Source organism: Mobula hypostoma, chromosome 25 (assembly GCF_963921235.1).
Source record: "Mobula hypostoma chromosome 25, sMobHyp1.1, whole genome shotgun sequence".
NCBI lineage: Eukaryota > Metazoa > Chordata > Chondrichthyes > Myliobatiformes > Myliobatidae > Mobula > Mobula hypostoma.
Genome location: NC_086121.1, coordinates 25,848,536 through 25,867,058, shown reverse-complemented (window position 1 = coordinate 25,867,058; position 18,523 = coordinate 25,848,536). Strand labels below are relative to the sequence as shown.

General features: G+C 41.7%; 1 protein-coding gene across 4 annotated transcripts in view; it reads left to right on the top strand.

Moving 5' to 3' along the window:
* The first annotated feature begins 568 nt into the window (after nt 1-568).
* Nucleotides 569-18,523, top strand: part of rimkla (ribosomal modification protein rimK-like family member A) — an 86,915-nt gene continuing 68,960 nt past the window's right edge. Inside the window, exons 1-3 of one of the 4 annotated variants that reach the window (XM_063033085.1) lie at nt 569-756; nt 5,552-5,679; nt 6,596-6,967. In XM_063033085.1, coding sequence (XP_062889155.1) covers nt 6,805-6,967 — 163 coding nt within the window. In that variant the 5' untranslated portion in view covers nt 569-756; nt 5,552-5,679; nt 6,596-6,804. Of the gene's footprint in view, nt 757-5,103; nt 5,192-5,551; nt 5,680-5,744; nt 5,823-6,080; nt 6,391-6,595; nt 6,968-18,523 lie in introns of those variants that run through there. The other 3 variants (XM_063033084.1, XM_063033086.1, XM_063033083.1) reach the window with 3 other exon arrangements.

Sequence of the window (18,523 nt, the reverse complement as noted above, 5' to 3'; positions counted from 1 at the left end):
CGGGGTCCACTCAACCTTGGAAAGCATTCCTTCAGGCTCCAAGCGATCCAGCTCATTGGCTACTTTATCACGGATGGTGTAAGGAACCGGATGTGCTTTGCAAAACTTTGTGGCATTTTCATTTAACGCCATTTTACCTTTGATACGTTTGAGTTTTCCATTGCATTGCCGCAGTAATGATCTTCAGCAGAGCGGACCCAGGTGCTAAACCCAGAACTCCATCGTAGAAATTAGCGACGAGGATTTATTCGGAGAACGATGCACGGAATAATCAAGTTAAGAGCTCACTTACTCGGGAGTTGAGAACACAGAACTCGATTCCAGGATTCAGTGATGAGTACTGGTCCAGCAAACCTTGCAGGGAAAATAAAACCCGTGGGGGTCAAAAACCAAAAACTAATCATTTTAAGTACGAGAAACACAGGGAAACAGTAGTCACATAACGAGCGTCACGAAAAACAGTTACGGCTTAATTATAAAAGTAGTCATTAAACTACTCCGGGACTCGACGAAAGAAGAGCGAGGGAGACGGACTTGAGACAGTTATATTTCGTCCCTCACTGGACAGTCCTGGGAGTTTTCCAACAACTCAGGGCAGGTGACTTGGAAACGGCCGACCTTGGACAATATAAGCAACGCCTCTGCCTCCCACGTCTGTCTAGCTCCGCTGGGGTGACCTGGGTTCTTTCTAGTTGTATGAGCTCTTCTGGAGTCGACAGCGGGGATCTGCGTTGGTTATCGGATTGAGGAACCGGGGTAGGTATCATTAAATTTCGAAAACCGGTTATCTGGGTGAACTCGCTACCTCCCTCCCTCCTTTCAGTAATACGGTCGTCGAGTCTTATAGCCATGTCCACAAATTCATCCAAATCCTCCATCTGGTCCCCGGTCGCAACAACGTATTTAAACTAGTCATTTAATCCCGTCTAAACAGAGCAACCGGAGCCTCATTGTTCCACCCGCTCAGGTGCGGAAAGCAATGGAATCGTCGACCGCGGATCACGCTCCCTGACGCAGCTGGAGGAGTCTGCCGGCTGCCTCTGAACCCCGGCAGGATAAACGAGAACCCGCTTCATTATTCTTAGAAATAAATTTATATCAGCAACACACGGGAGCGCTCTTCTCCCATAAAGCCGTTGCTGATTTAGGGCCCTACCCGAGCGGAGGGAAATTATATAGGGCATCTCACCCATGTCCGGGGGAACGTGGGTTGTAATTCAAAGTCAGGGAGCATTGGTTTAAGAACGCGCGGCGAGAGTTGGGGTCCTCATTTTGGGTCCGTTCCAGGCCGGCAGGCTAATTCACTCTCCACGGTAGTACAGTATTGGGAACCACACTCCATCGCCGAGGAATGTGAATCTCGTGTAGCGGCAAAGTATCTCCTAGAGAAATTACTCTTGCCGTCCAACTACCTGTCCTTGGCAGGCCAATGTCGTGCGAAGTTGTTCAATTCTCCGCTGGGTCCAGGATTGTCTGAGTCTTGCTGTAACGATCTTGAGGCGAGCGGACCTCGGTGCGAAGTAAACTCGGGGCTCCATAACAGAAACTAACGATAACGATTTATTCGGAGAGTAACAGAAGGAATAATTAAACTAAGAGTCCGCTTACTCGGGACTCGAGAACACAGAACTCGAATCCAGCACTCAGCGAAGAGCACTGGTCCAGAATAACCTGGAGTAGAAAATAAAACACAGGAAACCCGTGCGGGTCAAAATCAAAACCTAATCACTTAAGAACAGGATGCATAGGGAAACCGTATTCGCATAACGAGCGTCACGAAAACAGTGGCAACTTAATGATAAAAGTAATCATTAAACAACTCTAATATATGTTCAAGTGTGTCGAGACCTGTAGCTAACCGGTGTCCTTCGCTGATCCGAAGGGTTCATGACAGCCATCCCCGAATACTGCTGCAGCATCATCCAGTACCTTTCTAAATTCGCTTTCAATTGATTCTATTGCAGGGGGTGTGGCATGCAAGTAGCGGATGGCTCTCCAATCAAGTTGTAATAGTCTGAGCCAATGCTGGCCTTCCTGTTTTCACAACAAACAAGCCTAATGTGGCTTTGTTGTTGAAGTTCACTGTTAGGAATGTGATCCCCACGGGAATTATCTTCTCTGCAGCATAAGTTCTTAGTTGGATATCTGCAGGCTTCAGTTCTGTATCTTCGATATGCCATTCAAAACTCATTTTGGGGAATGACTGTAAGAGCTGAGCCAGTATGCAATTCCATTTTAATTAATTTTGCAGATCACATATGGTGTAAGCCATAGTGCTTGTCTATTGTTAGTTTACACACTGTAAACCTCACTGCTACCTAGTCAGGTGTCACACTCGTCATTATTAGATTATTCACCAACAGCATGCAGATTAGTGCTCTACTTGAAACTGCAACTTGACTTTTTATCTTTTCTGTGCAGTCCATCTATTTTTGTCTGCCTGGCATGCTCTTTGTATATGTCCTACTTTGTTGCATTTTCTGCAAGTTTCACCTTAAAACCTGCATTGTGTATGTGAGCCCCTGCCACAATGATAGCACAATTTGTTCAGGTTTCTGTTTAGACTTTGTAATCTTGTTCACATTCATTCCTGACTGCAACGCAAATGCGCCTCTGGCTGCTGTTTTAAATGTGAATTGTGCTTCAGTTAGGAGCCATTTTGGAATGTTTTCTTGTAAGATTCCAAAAACTAAATGATCTACAAGTGCGTCGTTAAGCCCATTACTGAAATGGCAATGTTCATACGACTTCTTCAATTCAGCCACGTACTCTGAAGTGGACTCCCCTTCCAATGGCCGGACAAAAATAAATGGACTGCACGGAAAAGAGAAAAAGATAAAGTCAAATTGCAGTTTCAAATAGAGCACCAATCTACATGCTGTTGGTGATTCTAGTTATGAGACCTAAAATGTTTTGCAATCAACAATGGTTTCAGTTCTCAATGTTCCTACATTACTTTCATGATATCAGCAAAGCTCGTTGTAGCTGGTTTGGCTGGAGCAGTCAAGCTTCTAAGCAAATTGTATGTTTTTCTACCTATTACACTCAGTAAAACTGGCACTCACTTCTCACTGGATATTTCATTTGCTTCAAAATACTACTCAATTTGCTAAGTTTACATATTCCAGTTATCTCTTTTGCAATTGTACACTTCTATCTTTCTTTTTAAAGCTCAACTGTGTTCCTCTGCCCCTTGCAAAGAAACAGCATGTTCTGCTTTTCTACAAACTCAAACATCTTCCTGCACTTAAAAAAAACTCTATCGTCTCACTGCACTTCAATAGGTAGGTAGTCATCTCAGGTTAATTTTAAAACTTAATTGTCACCACTGTTGTGTTTTATAAATCCAAAACCAATGCAAAGAAAAACATGGGGAGCTCAGGGATAAATGTGTCTGATTCATTTTTACTTTTTGCGAGATATGCACATATGGTGTAGTGACACAATGATGTATGCAGTACATGTAGTTTTGTGTACAATCTGCAATTAATTATGTAAACAAGAATACTTAATGCATTTACAATATTACTTAAATATTACTGAAACATTAATTATAAAACATATAGCATTACTATCTTATCTCCCAAAAGCCCTCCCACTATCACTTCAACTACTACAAAAATTGTAGTACTGCCATTTCCAATGAAGAGGAATATAATCTTGAGGAATAACATGCCATCTTCCAACTAGGCACCTTACAAGCCTCAGGACTCAACGAGTTCAACAATTTTAGATAAACTGCCTTTCCAGTTTGTATCAGAATAGAGTCCACACTTCTCTCTCCTCTGTCCTCATTTATCTCACTTGCACCTACCTCAGGAGTATCTCATACTGCCACAGCCATCAATCTTCTCAGCCAGCAACAAGTGTCGCAGAGTCCACGTCGAACAAACCGCCATCTGAGCTAGTCCCATTTGCACATGAATGGCTCATACCCAAGTCTTTTCCATTCATGTACCTATCCAAGTTCATATATGTGCCTCAGCCATGTCCTCTGGCAACTCATTTCACTAGGTGAGAAAGTTGCCCCACTCCAGTTCCCATTTAACATCTCCCCCTCACATTAAACCTATGCTGTCTTGATTCCCCAACCCTGGGAAAAACACTGCCTGCACTGCCCCTATCTATGTCCCTTGTGATTTCGTCAACCTTTATAAAAGTGTATAAATTTTCCTATGGTCCATTGAAAAAGGCCTCAACTTGTACAGCTGGTCTCCATAGCTCTTAAATCTCCTCTGTACTCTTTCCAACTGCATCTTTACTATAGGACAGGGACAACACAATATCCCAAATGTGGCCTCATGATGTAGTGCATAGCTGCAATGTAACATCCTAACTTCTATGCTCAGTGCCTTGACTGATGAAAGGCAGTGTACGGAAAGCCGCCTTCACCCCTCCCTTCTATCTGTGATAATATTTCCAGGGAACAATGTACTTGGATCACCATTGGTCTCCATCCTATCACAGATAACTAATTTGTTTTCTTCACCCCATTACTGACAATATGTCTGTTTTCTTACTTCTCCAAGTTGTCCTGGATCTGAAACATGAACTGTGCACAAATGCTACCGGATTTCCAACATTCCTGTTCACACTTAAAACTCTTATTTTGTTTAAATTGCTCCATAGTTTGCCCTTCTTTTCTGTAACATCCTACAGCCTTGCAACATCTTCTTTAATCAGCGTTTTCAGTTTTGGCAAAGAACCCGAAACGTTAACTGTTTCTCTTTCCACGCTTCCGACCTACAAGATGTCTCCTGTATTTTTTAAAAATTTCAGTGTTCCTGCGGTTGTCTGCTTCTGGACTGACTTTGCACATAGCTCCTCTTCCGTATTTGCAATGATTTGTTCAGTTGTCCTTGCTTTAATCTCTAGAATTTATGCTTGACTCCTCTCTTGAAACACTTAAAAGTCCGAGATAGAAAATGCACGGGATCTTCAGCAGGTCAGGCAGTGGAGACGTAAACAGCTAACGTCGTTATCCTTTCATCAGAATGCTTCTGGTTTTAAGTTTTTAAAGAGCTACCTTTTATTGTTACTCGTGCTAATAATCTAATTTTACGTTGTTTTGCTTAAATAACTAACGACAATAGTTGTTTCGATGGAAGGCCAGCTACAACAATTTTTTGAAGAGGGATTGAATTCAATTTAACGATACCTCTTTTATTTAAAAAATGCATATTTCGCACAGGTAAGTGGCGATAATTACCCCGCGTTGCCATGTTTTAAAGATCCAAATCGTATGAAACACAATTCGCACCAACCATCGGAACAATGTCACATTTAAAAATTTGATTTAAGGTTTCTATCGGGAGAATTCGCATGCAACAAAAACAGCGTATCTACAGTGTATATATTTAATATGCGTATTGTAAATTGTCTGAGGCTACGTCGTTATTCTGGCATATTCTACCGAATACCACATCCTTCCGTGTATCTGGTTACAGCGAGTTCTGCCCGGTTCCCACGACTAGACGCTACATTCACTGTCTCCATACCAAACACACGCAAAATCCCTACGATCGAGCAAGGACTATTTTTCTCGTTCCAGAGAAGCGCACACCCGAGACGTCCCCGCCCACAAAGGAAGCTGCAAAACTCGCGAATTGTCACCCAGACGTGTCAACGTTGATCGGGAGCCAGCAGTGAGCTGCCGGACCCAGTTTAATTTTCAAGCAGGTAGATGCATCAAAATGCGTTATTTTTGTAGAAATGGATAGTGCATTACACGACGGGTAAGACGTGGACATTCCAGTACCCTGGGTATGCATACAGTGAATGGAGGAGGGGCGCACGTTCACGGAGTGCACAGAAACGTGAGGGTCAGTTTTTCTTTTAAAGTGGTGAGGGTGGGGGGGGAATGAAGGGAGGCTTTGATTGACATGCGCACCCCTGGAGGGCGCGTGCGTGAAATCTCAGGTGCCTGCGCCCGTTCACGTGGCCGAGGCGGTGGAGGCACGAGCACGAGCACCCGGCTGACCATCGCGCGCGTGGGGGTGGGGGGTTGATTCGACATCGCGTTTCAAACCGGGCGGGGGGGGGGGTGAGAAATTCCACAGGGATGCTGGGCGCCTGCGCACTGGACGGCTGCGTTTTCGCCTCCTGACCCACTTTCCCGCCCCCCTCCCGAGCCCGGCCGCGCCGCGCCGCGCCGTCGCGCCCCGCCTCCCTCCACGGGTCGCCCAACTCACAACAAAACCGGGAGGCAGGAGCCTGGCGCGGTCCGCGGTCCGCGCACACCCACTCTCCGCGACAACCGAGCGACCGAGGAGGCACTCGTACGACCGGACAGAGAAAGTCGCTTAAACATTGTCGAACAAAGGAAATAACCGTTATCCGTCCCATTAAAGGGCATCGAAGGAGGGAGGGGACAACCCTTCACTTACGGCGGTTCGAAATTTTTCTCTTTAATGTAATTGAGGGGAGAGAGTGACTAGAAGCCGTTTCCTTTACTCCACCCCCATCCCCATAACCTCCACCTTTACCTCCCCCTCCCCCTCGTCAGTTACTGCGGGTCGGGACTGACACCTACTCCCGGTTTAACGATTGCGTGTTTTTTCCCTCTCTCTTTTTTCCTCCTCCCTCACTTTCACAGGCTGTCTTTTTCGCCCTGGGCGCCTGAGGAGGATCGGAGCCCGCGGGCGGAGAAGTGGCGCCCGCCCCTCCGTCGCTCCATCCCAGACCGTTGCCTCAGGCTGGCTCCGCTCCTCATCAATCACCGCCTCCCACTCCCCGAACACCGTCCTCTGTTAGTCTTTCCCCCTCCTCGCTCGCTCTTGGGCTGACCGTTTTGTTGTGCGAGTCATGTCCGCCCGCGTCTGGTTCGTGACAGATCGCAGGATCCTGCAGGATTACCCTCAGCAGGAGATCGAACGCGCACTCCGCCAAAAATGCGCCGAGGAGGAGGTAGAGTTTCGCATGGTCCTGATGGACGAGATAGTCATCACCATCGAGCAAGGAGCTTTGGGTATGTGAAATCCGTGTGTACCCATTCCAAAGTAATGGATCACTTGCGTTCTTATTGTACATTCTCCGAAATTTTTATCTTTATACTTTATCTGTATCCGCAGTATACACTACAGGCGCATTTCCCCATTTCAGTTCATTGCTTTCCAAACAGACTGACACCTTTTGGTGGATCAGCTTTCTCCTTTCTGTCATTACTGGTCTCCTGTAATTTGCACAGTTCAAATCTGATTGAAGTAAAACCAGAAAGTGCTGAAAATTCCTGCCAGGCAGCAACTGGGGTGGGATAAAGAAAGATAATTGACATTGCAGGCTTGTGATTTTAGTCAAAACTGGAAAGATAATTATATTATTTAGCAGTCTTTTAAAAATTGGATGAAACTAGGATGGAAGAAGAGACTAAATGACAAAAAGAGTAATAAAACATTGTAAATTAGCTCTATTAGGTTAATGAAGAGTAAAAGAAGTGTGCAAAATGATAAATTTGCTGCTCCCATTTTCATCTAAAATTGCTGAATTTATCATTGAGCATGAGATGCTCAGAAGTATCTGATTAGAAGATGTGCTAATTTTTTGTGCTTGATTAATTAGACAAATGTAGGTGGACCCTTGGAGTCAGGCAGAAAGCATCAGCAGTGAATCAGGATCTTAAGGTTCCATTTAAAATAGCTTATGATCTGCAAAGTGGGTGTCCATTCTCCATTTAATCATCCTCAATATAGAGTCTGCATCATGACAACAGTAATTTGACCTGTAGTGCACTGCCCAGACTTTTCCACAGATCACTTCAACAGTTATGGGGGGTGGGGGAAGCTACTTTCGGGGAGTAGTCAAGTTAGGTAAAAATATATTGTGAAATAGGAAGACTTTTTTTTTGCTTTGTGTGAATATTGAAACATGATTTTTTGAATCTCCATGTTTTATACTATTATAAAGATAATTTTTGTTCATTCCTGATGGTGCTAGCTATTTACCGTATTACTCTAATAAAGCACATTGCTTTCTCTGTGACACAAAATCTGGATGGAACACCCTGAAATTTTTTTGTAAAGTATCAAATCTGATGAAATTACTTGATGCTATTAAAATGATTGAAAAGACTTGCAGGTAATGGATTTAGTGTTTTTATTTTGAATTTACATCTTTTTCCCGAATAGTGAATGCATGTGGTTCAAAATAGAATTTAATACAACTATTAGGTGTAATGAGGTACAGATTTTGTGAAGTATGTATAGTTATTATTTTGCACAATTTTTGCAAATATTGAAATTTATGTCACTGCAGCTTTTAATAAATAATAAAACATGAGTTTGAATTTCTTAACAAACTAGTATTAAAATGGAAAGTTGATACACATATTGTATTTCACTCACAGTGCAATCTTTGCAGCCTTGGCTGATGCAATGACAGTAATAGAAGGACACCTGTTGTTAGTGAAGCTGTTTTTTTTGGGTGGGAGATGTACAGTTTGTACACTTCGCCACGTTTCATTCTGTCTGGATTAGCCAGATGATGTAAATATCAGTATAATGTCCAAACTTTAATATTGTGCCATGTGAATAGAATTATGATACCAGGGTTGGTTCTTTTTCTGGGAAAAATATCAGCTTTTAATGGTTCTGAAGGTTCAAACTGAACATTATTTAAGCGATCAAGTCCATCTTTCCTGTGCTCATGGGACAGAATGCTGTGCAAGTCACAAGTAGATTGATCCAGCCACCTTTGCATTGGATGGTTTCAACAGAATCCTCCTTGGAGTTAATAAGCCTTGTGTGAACAGCAATTATGCATAAAATAGCTCCACATTAATCTAGTCAGAAACTACCAAGAATGAAGGAAATGTAATTTAGTAAAAGAGGGGATACAAAACTTGCATGTCTGACTTCAAGAAGCAATCCTTAAAAAGTTACAACATGCAGTTAACATTCTCCCGGCTCATTTCTTACCAAAACTTTCTGGGACCCTATGCTCAATTGATGGCAAAGTAGGTAGGAATGGGAACCTACATGACCCTTGAAGGGCAGAATGCAGATGAGGCAGCCTCTTTGTAAAGCCATTGAATTCGACTGTCCACTTTACTGACCTTTATTCATAATTCTTGATGCTTTTACTGATTTGAAATCTATTTGTTTTAAACATAGTGAGGAGTTCCAAATATGTACAGGTCTCTGAGCAGATTCACCAGGATCAATTTGTGCATTAAGATGGCAGTTAGGACAGGGGTATGCTTGTTCAGCAGGGAGACGTTATGTCTCTGAGGACTACACTTGTAAGTGTGACCAGCTGCAGCTCCTAGCTACCTGTGCTATGGAGCTAGAGCTTGATACATTAATGATCATCCAGGATACTCAGAGCATCATGTGTAAGCGTTTCAGTGAGGTGGTTGTACCTTGCTGCAGGTAGTAGTCTTTCCACTAGGAAAGGCAGAACGGATAGACAGAGTGCAAGATTCTCCTGTGGCCATTGCCCTTGAATGTCAGGAGAAAGCAGCAGCCAGGACAGACTCTGAGGATTAGCAGAGAAGGCTGAAGGCAGAAAGGACTATGGTGAAACAAGACAATAGAGAGACAGACAGGAGATTCTCTGACTGCAAGAGGAGCTCTAGAATGGTGTATTACTTACCTACAAGGATGTCTGAGTGATTGCAGAACATTTCTCACGAAAGAGGGAGAACAGCCAGAAACCATTGTGCACAGTGGCACAAATTCCATAGGTTGAAATGGGATGAGGTCCTGTGGAGTGAATGTAACATGTTAAGAAAGAAGTTAAAAAGCAAGACCTTGAGGATAGTAATAATCTCCTAGTGCTAAGTGTTTGTAAGGGTAAGAATAGGAGGATACTGCAGATGAATGCACAGTTGAAAAGTTGGTGCAGGGGTCAGGGATTTAAATTTGTGGACCGTTGGGGTCTCGGGTGGGATAGAAATGACCTGTACAAGAGGGATGTGATGCACTTGAACTGGAGGGGTACCAGTATATTAGCAGGCAGACTTACTAGTGCTGCTAAGGATGGCTTAAACTAGATTGGTAGGTGGGTGGGATCCAAAGCAGAAGTAAGGCAGATAGACGGCCAGAAATGAGAAAGAATTCAGTGACAGTAAGATCAGTAGCCATGCCAAGCAGTAGCATGGCAGGGAGTGAGGAAAGACTCTGATGAAATTATATTTATTTCAATGCAAGAAGCTTGACAACTAAGATGGATGAACTCAAGGCATGCATAGCTCTATTGGACTGCCATATTATAACATCTACAGAAACATGGATAAAGGAGAGACTGGACTGGCAGCTAAATTTATGTGGATATGAGTCCTTTAGGTGAGTATATTTAAAGAACAGGTTGATAGGTTCTTGATTAGTAAGAGCGTTAAAGGTTATGGGGAAAAGGCAGGAGAATGGGGTTGAGAAGGTTAATAAATCAGCGATGAAGAAATAGTGGAGCAAACTAAATGGGCCAAATAGCCTAATTCTGCTCCTAGTCTTGTGTTTTATTGTGGGATAGAGGAGGAGAAAAGAGAGGAGAGGGAGTTGCATTTCTGATTGAGAACATCATGATAGTGGTCCAAGATAAAATTACTGAGAGATCATCAAGTGGCTTTGTGTGGAGCTGAGAAGGGGGAGACCACCTTGTTAGGGTTGTACTAGAGGCCCCCAAATAATCAATGAGAATTAGAGGAACTAATGTGCAGGTTGATTGTAGACACTCATAAGAATAACACGGTTGTCAGAGTAGGGGATTTTAACTTCCTTGATTATAGACTGGGACTGCCATCGTGCTAAGGGCTAAGATGGGGTGAAATTTATTAAATGAGTTTGGGAAGTTTCCTCATGCAAGATTTTGATGGTCCCATGTGGGAGAGGGTAAAACTTTACCTACTTTTGGGAAATGGGGCAAGACAGGTCACTGAGGTGTCAGTGGGAATGGACTTTGAGACCAGTGTCCATAGTTCTATTAATTTTAAATTGGTTATGAAAAGTGACAGATCTGGTCCATAACTTAAAGGTCTAAATTTGGGCAAGGCAAATATTGACGGAATTAGACAGGAACTTCAAAAATTGATTGCAGTACGTTGTTTTGTGGCAAAGGGGCATCTGGCATTGGGAGGCTTTTAAAAATAAGATTTTGAGAATTCAAAATATGGATGTTTGTTGGAGTGTAAGGCAAGCCTGGCAGAAGTTGGGTACCTGGATTACAAGGGATATTGAGGCTTTGATCAGAATTAAGGAGGATCCAAGGGTCAGGTATAAGCAGCTGAAATCAAGTGAATCCCACCTGGAGTATAGGGTTATAATATTTTTAAGGCATCAGACCGCAAGACTCTACAGAGGGTAGCAAAAACCACCGAGAGGATCACTGGGGTCTCCCTTTCCCTACTTGAGACATTTACAAGGAGCCTTGTATACAAAGGGCCTGAAGCATATTTAAGGAACCCTGCCACCCATTCCACAATCTCTTTGACCTACAACTTCCAGGAAGGAAGTACAGGAGCATCAGGACTGGACTGCCAGACTGGTAACAATTGTGAGACTAATGAAACATCCTGCCACCATTGGGGTCTTGTCACTAGGACACGGAGCTGTTTACTGTCACCTGTGCTGTGCACTACCTGCACTTTGAATTATATTTCATTAACTTATTTGTGGTAATATTTTCCTTTGTGTTATGTGTGATGTATATTTTGTGGGTGTACTGTGGTCTGGAGAGTACAGTCAGATGACAATAAATGAACAGAATCAGAAAGGCTAAAGGGGGCATGATAGAGCTTTAGCAGACAAGATTGAGAAATCAAATTGATTTTAAGTACATAAACATAGAAAGAGATTATGGAGACAAATAGAGCCCCATCAAAGACCAAAGTGGACATCTTTGTTGGAGTCACAGGAGATGGGCAAGGACTCAAATGAGCATTTCTCCTATTTTTACTGTGGATAAGGACATAACTTGAGATGGTTAATGGAAGTCTTGGGTGGTAATCTGCAGTAAAATGGAGAAGGTGTTGGATGTCTTAATCTTAAAAGGTAGATAAATCTCCAAAGCCTGATTACTTACTTCCAAGAACCCTGTGAAACTACAGTGCAGATTGTGGTAGCTCTAGCTGAATGTATCATCATTATTGATGGGTGAAATGCTGGAGGGCTTGGTTAATGTGCACAGACTTTTTCACAGGCTTGGGGAATTGATAACTGGAGGACATAGATTCAAGGTGAGAGGAACAAGATTTAATAGGAACCTCAGGGGCAACTTTTTCACCTAGACTCAGAGGTCATTATAACCATATAACAATTACAGCATGGAAACAGGCCATCTCGGCCCTTCTAGTCGTGCCGAACTCTTACTCTCACCTAGTCCCACTGACCTGCACTCAGCCCATAACCCTCCATTCCCTTCCTGTCCATATAGCTGTCCAATTTAACTCTAAACGACAATATCGAACCTGCCTCTTCCACTTCTGCTGGAAGCTCATTCCACACAGCTACCACTCTGAGTAAAGAAGATCCCCCTCATGTTACCCCTGTATGGACTGAGATACCAGAGGAAGAAGTTCAGGCAGGTTCATGAACAACAATTAAAAGGTACTTGGATAGGTACATGGATTGGAAGGGTTTAGAAGATATGGGCCCTTACCAATGTTATCTTTCTGCTTGAACCTCCAGCCTGATAAACTTAATAGCTTCTGAGTAGCAGCTGTGCTAATTTAGCTGTAAACTGTACCTCCTTGTTACCTCTTTCTTCACTTTGATCCCCTTGCGAGCATGTCTTCAAAACATCTTTCAGATCAGACCAGGAATTTTCCAAAAATTTTTTACCTTAGCTCACTGGCCTGTAATTACTCAGCTATCCTTGCTGCCCTTCTCAGATACATAAACAACATTGTCTATTCTGCAGTCTTGTGGTACCTCAATGAAGATGAAAAAATCTTCATCAAGGTATCAACGGTCTCCTCCCTTGCTTCCTGTAGATAGTATCCTGGGATAGATCTCAACCAACCTTGGGGATTTGTCTATACTCATGCATTCACAACATTTGATACCTCCCTTTCTTAATACTGACTTGCTACGGACCATTAACATACTCTTCTTTGAACTCACTATCATCTATGCTCTTCTCCTTGGTGAATATGGATGAGAAATATTCACTTTGGACGTTGCCCACATTACCTGGCTCCACAAATAGGTTATCCATTTGGTATCTATTAGTACCCATATTTCCTGGTTATCCACTTGCTCCTAGTATACTTATATCTTGGGATTTTCCTTTTTTTTTTGCCAAGGATATTTCATGATCCTGTTGGCCTGGGGTCAACAATCTCTAAATTTTCTTGAAAACTCCCAATTGTCAGATCTCATTTTACCTGCAAGTATCTGCTCCTAGTCTATGTTTTTTTGTCAGGTTCAAGTTTGGAGCATGCCTTATGAGAATAGGTTGAGTGAACTTGGCCTTTCTCCTTGGAGTGACTTGAGAGGTGACCTGATAGGTGTTTAAGATGATGAGGCATTGATCGTGTGGATAGCCAGAGTCTTTTTCCCAGGACTGAAATTGGGGCATAGTTTTACGGTGCTTGGAAGTAGGTACAGGGGGAATGTCAGAGATAAGTTTTTCCACACGTTTGTGGGTGTGTGGAATGCACTGGCAGCGATGGTGGTAGAGGCAGAATCATAGGGTTTTTAAGAGATTCTTAGATAGGTACATGGAGCTTGGAAAAAAAGAGGGCTATGTGGTAGGGAAATTCTAGGCAGTTTCTAGAGTAGGTTACATGGTCGGCACAACATTGCGGGCTGAAGCGCCTGTAATGTGCTGTAGATTTCTATGTTCTCTGTCCACTCTTGCGCTATTGAAATCATCCTTCCCGCTTCCACCCCTCACCAAACTTCAGGACCTTGACTTGCGGACCAATCTTATCACTTTTCGTAACAGACTTGAAATCTGCAGAATTATGGTCATTGTTCCAAAGTTCTCCTTTGTTGACACTTCCACTACCTGCCAGTTTCATTTCTCAAGGTAGTTGAGTACTAGCCCACCTCTATTTACAAGCTGTCGAGCTTGTGCATATTCCATCTTCCCCACAACAGGTTTCCAGTGACTTGAGACATTTCCTTCATGCCATTTCTTCAGTCATATAGCCATCTGCTCTTTTCTGTTGAATGCATAGGTGTGGTTGAGCAGTAGTATGAATGCCTGTATAACTCTGTAATAAAGCCAAATACCTGTTGTAGGTGTGAATGCATACTTGTGTTTGGTTGATACTTCAGATTCGTGTAGCAGCAAAACTTGTGTGCCTGCATTATTTAAAGTAGGAGACAATCTCATTTTCAGAAGCTTTTCTTCAGGGATCTTTGCAGCCACATGGCGTTTCACTTCTTACTGTGTATTTACAAAAATAAAGTGTGGCTCAACTGGTAAAAGTGAGAAACTTTCATGTATGATAAATGTGACTTTTGCATTCACACATGGAAAGGGCATTTGGCTAGATTGGGTTATAAAAAGTTAATAGAGTGAATTCCAGTTAATTGGGACCAGTACATTTTGGCCCAATTAAGCGGCTGCCCCAATTAGTCAGAGTTTCATAGAAATAGTTAAAAAGGTGTTTTTTTAAAAAAAGACAAACTAATATTTATCTCAGTAACAAATTATGTATTTAACTGAAATACAGAACAAATTAAAACATTAAACCAATACTATTGTACTATAAAACTGTTCAAATTCAGCACCTCTTATCCAAAAAATCAAAAACCTCTGAAATTTGAAATTCTTTTGAGCGCTGACGTGATGTCACAAATGGAAAATTCCACAAGGCGCTGGGAAGGTTTCCAGGTGATGCGCAAGTCTCTGCACACCACAGATAGTTTTGAGAATTGACTTTGCATACCCTTAATGTGACCCTGTTTTCAACAGTCATTGTAGCTAGGCCTTCATGCATTACTCACAGTGATTACCATGTGTTATGTGCTTATTCTCTGTTCTGTGCAATGAATATGTTGTTGATCATGTCAAAAAGGCCTGCAGTTATCTCCATGGGTAATAGTGAAAAGGAAGAGGGAAAAACTTTGGAAAAACTTGACAGTGGTGTAAGTGTGAAGCATCTGGTAGGAGTATGGTATTGGAGCGACCACCATCTACAACCTTAAGAAACAAGGAGAAACTCTTAAAATTCTATGTTAAAATTAATGAGAAGTTAATGAGAACACTGCAGAAAGTGAAGAATGAAGATCTTATTGTGTATTGAAAGAGTGGATTTGTTAGTGTCAGAGTGAACATATGCTGCTTAATAGTAAGCTGATCGTGAAACAAGCACAAATCTATCATAACGAATTGAAGATTAAAGTTAATTGTGACTATTCAGCAGACTAGTTGCAGAAATTTAAGAAAAGGCATGGCATTAAATTTTTAAGGATTTATGATGATAAAGTGCTGATCACAAAGCTGCTGAGAAATTAAAGGGCTATGGTGATGTACATTCATAACAGAACAAGAAATCTTGTCAGTTTATAAAACCAAAGAACGATTGCTTTGACAAAAACCCTTGTTAATGAGGCAGACAACACTGGAAGAAGTATTTTAAAAAGTTGTCCAGCACAGTGCCTCCTTATCCCGAGAGCATTCACTTCCAGGTCCCTCAGCTGCTTCTCATGTTCCATCTCACAGTGTCAATGATGGTGTACCTTCTCCCTTATGTTTCTCAGACCTGATGTTGTAGTGTTTGATGCTGCATTTAGGGTATATGTATGTGCTTCAGGGTGTATGTATAAGATGTGTGTGTGTATGTACACACATATATGTATGAAGCACTTGCAGCCCCAAACCTTTTGGCTAAGGCTCAACCTGTATTAGTTCCTAAGTTATTGATGGAATTTATGCAGTGTACGCTGCCACGTTCTTTTGACTATAGATGAACAAAATTAGCTCAGACACCTAGTGTAGATAATGGACTGGTTTCATACAATGCTTTCGACAATTGCATCCTCCAAATCTTTATTTTCATTGTAACATTAAAGATGATTCTCAATAGCTCAATTCTTCATAATTTCTAAATTGTTGAAGTATGAAATAGTTTAATTTTCACTCCCAGCAGTTTCTGGCATCTCTAAGCCTTAATGTTTGAAACCGCAGTGAGTAAAACGGTTCTGATTTTTCTCACCAACTATCAGTGACAAAAATCACTTTTTTGAGCAAACACAAGCACAGTGGTGTAGTGGCTAATAACCACACAAGTGCACATGAAAGACACTAGTTGGAAACAGTTTGACAACAATCTCCTGTCCACATTAAGTGGCATAGTGTCCCAAATAAACTAAGGGAATCCCAGCTATTTTTCATGATTAGTTTTTATTCTTCAAGAGCTGTTCCAAATAAGTGGTTGCCTCGATTAACTGATGGCCCAATTAACTGGAATCCACTATTTCCTGAAAAAAAATGCTAATGTAGAAAATGTTAATTTCTGAAACCAAATAGCATTAATAGCAATGTTTTAAATGGGCTGTAACAAATAAACTTTATTTCAGTACGTAGTTTCTGAAATAGGGCAAGGAAATTACTAACACTGTATTGATGCTGGAAAAAAATACTGAAAGAATTTCCAGGTCACTAATCTTCACGGCAGTACAGTGCTTGGAAATGAAAGCAGGTAGATTGAATATGTGAAACAGCAGATGCATTGGAAGTTTGTTAGCAATCAGAAGGTTCTGATTATATAAGTTTATGCTGACTTCAAATCTGAGTTCACTCATGAAATGATGCTACAGTGGAGAAGGCAATTTTTACCTGTGCTGGATCATTGAAGGAACCACATAGTTGATCCTGTTTCCCAATTATCTGATTTTTTTTTCACTGTCAAGTGCTTTGAAACACCCTAGTGGAAATCTTGTCATGACTCAGTATTTCAAAGTTTTTATTGTGTTTTGACAGTGTAGTTGAATCTACTTTTGTTACCTTTTAAGGCAATGAATTCCAGGTCATTGCCTAGTGTATAAAACGTTTTCCCATGTGTTGCCTCTGGTTCTTTGTCAGCCATCTTTAATTCTGTGTCAATTGATTATTAAGATCCCTGTCATTGGAAACTTGCTTCCTTCCTATTTAGATAGGTATATTACTTGCTATACTCCCATAGAAATAGTAGTATAGAATACAAATTCCAATAAGTTGTGCTAAACCAGCTGCAAACTGGTTACATCAATTGCTGAACATTATTCCCTAAAAAGCAGGCAAAATTAAAAGGAAAACAACAGGAATTCTGCAGATGCTGGAAATTCAGGCAACACACATAAAAGTTGCTGGTGAACGCAGCAGGCCAGGCAGCATCTCTAGGAAGAGGTGCAGTCGATGTTTCAGGCCGAGACCTTTCGTCAGGACTAACTCATTAACTCGTTAGTCCTGACAAAGGGTCTCGGCCTGAAACGTCGACTGCACCTCTTCCTAGAGATGCTGCCTGGCCTACAAAATTAAAAGGAATAGGTTTGTATCAATAGATGAAGTTTCATAATTAAATGGATAGACTGGGGAAACTAGGGTTGTTCTCTTTGGAGACTAACAAGATCTGTGTGTGTTTTTTGTTGCAAAGATTATCTATATTAACTAAGAGAATCTGTTTGCCGTAGTTAAAAGGTGATAACCAGAGAGACAAAATTAATGTGATTGGCAAAAAAAGACCAAAGGGAACATTCACAAACTACTTGAGCAATAAGTGCTTAGGATTTGGACTGATTAAGTAGTAATAATTGCATTAAAATAAATAAATTAACATGGAATTGACCCCTAGAAAGTGCAGAGAAATGTAATGATATTCTATTTGCTATTGCTTTTGAATCTCGTCACTAAGCTCCAAGACTTTGGCCTCGATACCTCCATATGCAACTGAATTATAGATTTCCTCACCAGCTGAGCCTAGTTCGAACAGATTGGTAAAAATATCTCCACACTCACAATCTGCACAGGTACAGCATAGGGCTGTGTGCGTCCAGCTTTATTCACTTTATTCTTAGGATTGTGCAATTAAGTACAGCTCCAATGTTGTATTTGTTTGCTGATAACATCTGTTGTTAACCAAATCAAGGATGGCAGTGAATCAGCATATAAAAGTAGGATTGAAAGTCTGGTTGAGTACTGCCACAACCACCACCCAATGTCAGCTAAACCAAAGGAAGACCAAGCCGTAGGTCCAAGAGCCAGTTCAAATTAGAGAAACCTAGGTGAAAGGGTTAGTGGTTTAAAATTCCTTGGCATCAAGATACCAGTTCAAGCTTATTGTCATTCAACATGTACAGCGAAACAAAACGTTTCTCTGGGACCAAGGTGCAAAACAACAGTACATGTATCAAATATGGCATATAAAATAATGTTAACCCAATAATATTAACTGATAATAGTCTGCGTATGTAAAAGTAGATATAAAGTAGTTAAATATACAACAGTATAATGTGACTGTGCTGTCATAATGTGTACTGGGTGGCAGCCAGCCAATCTCACCGTGGGGGACGAAGCTGTTACCAGCAGAACTGTCCTTGTTCTTGTACTGCAGTGCTTCCTTCCTGACAGTAGGAGGTCAAAGAAATTATGGGATGGATAG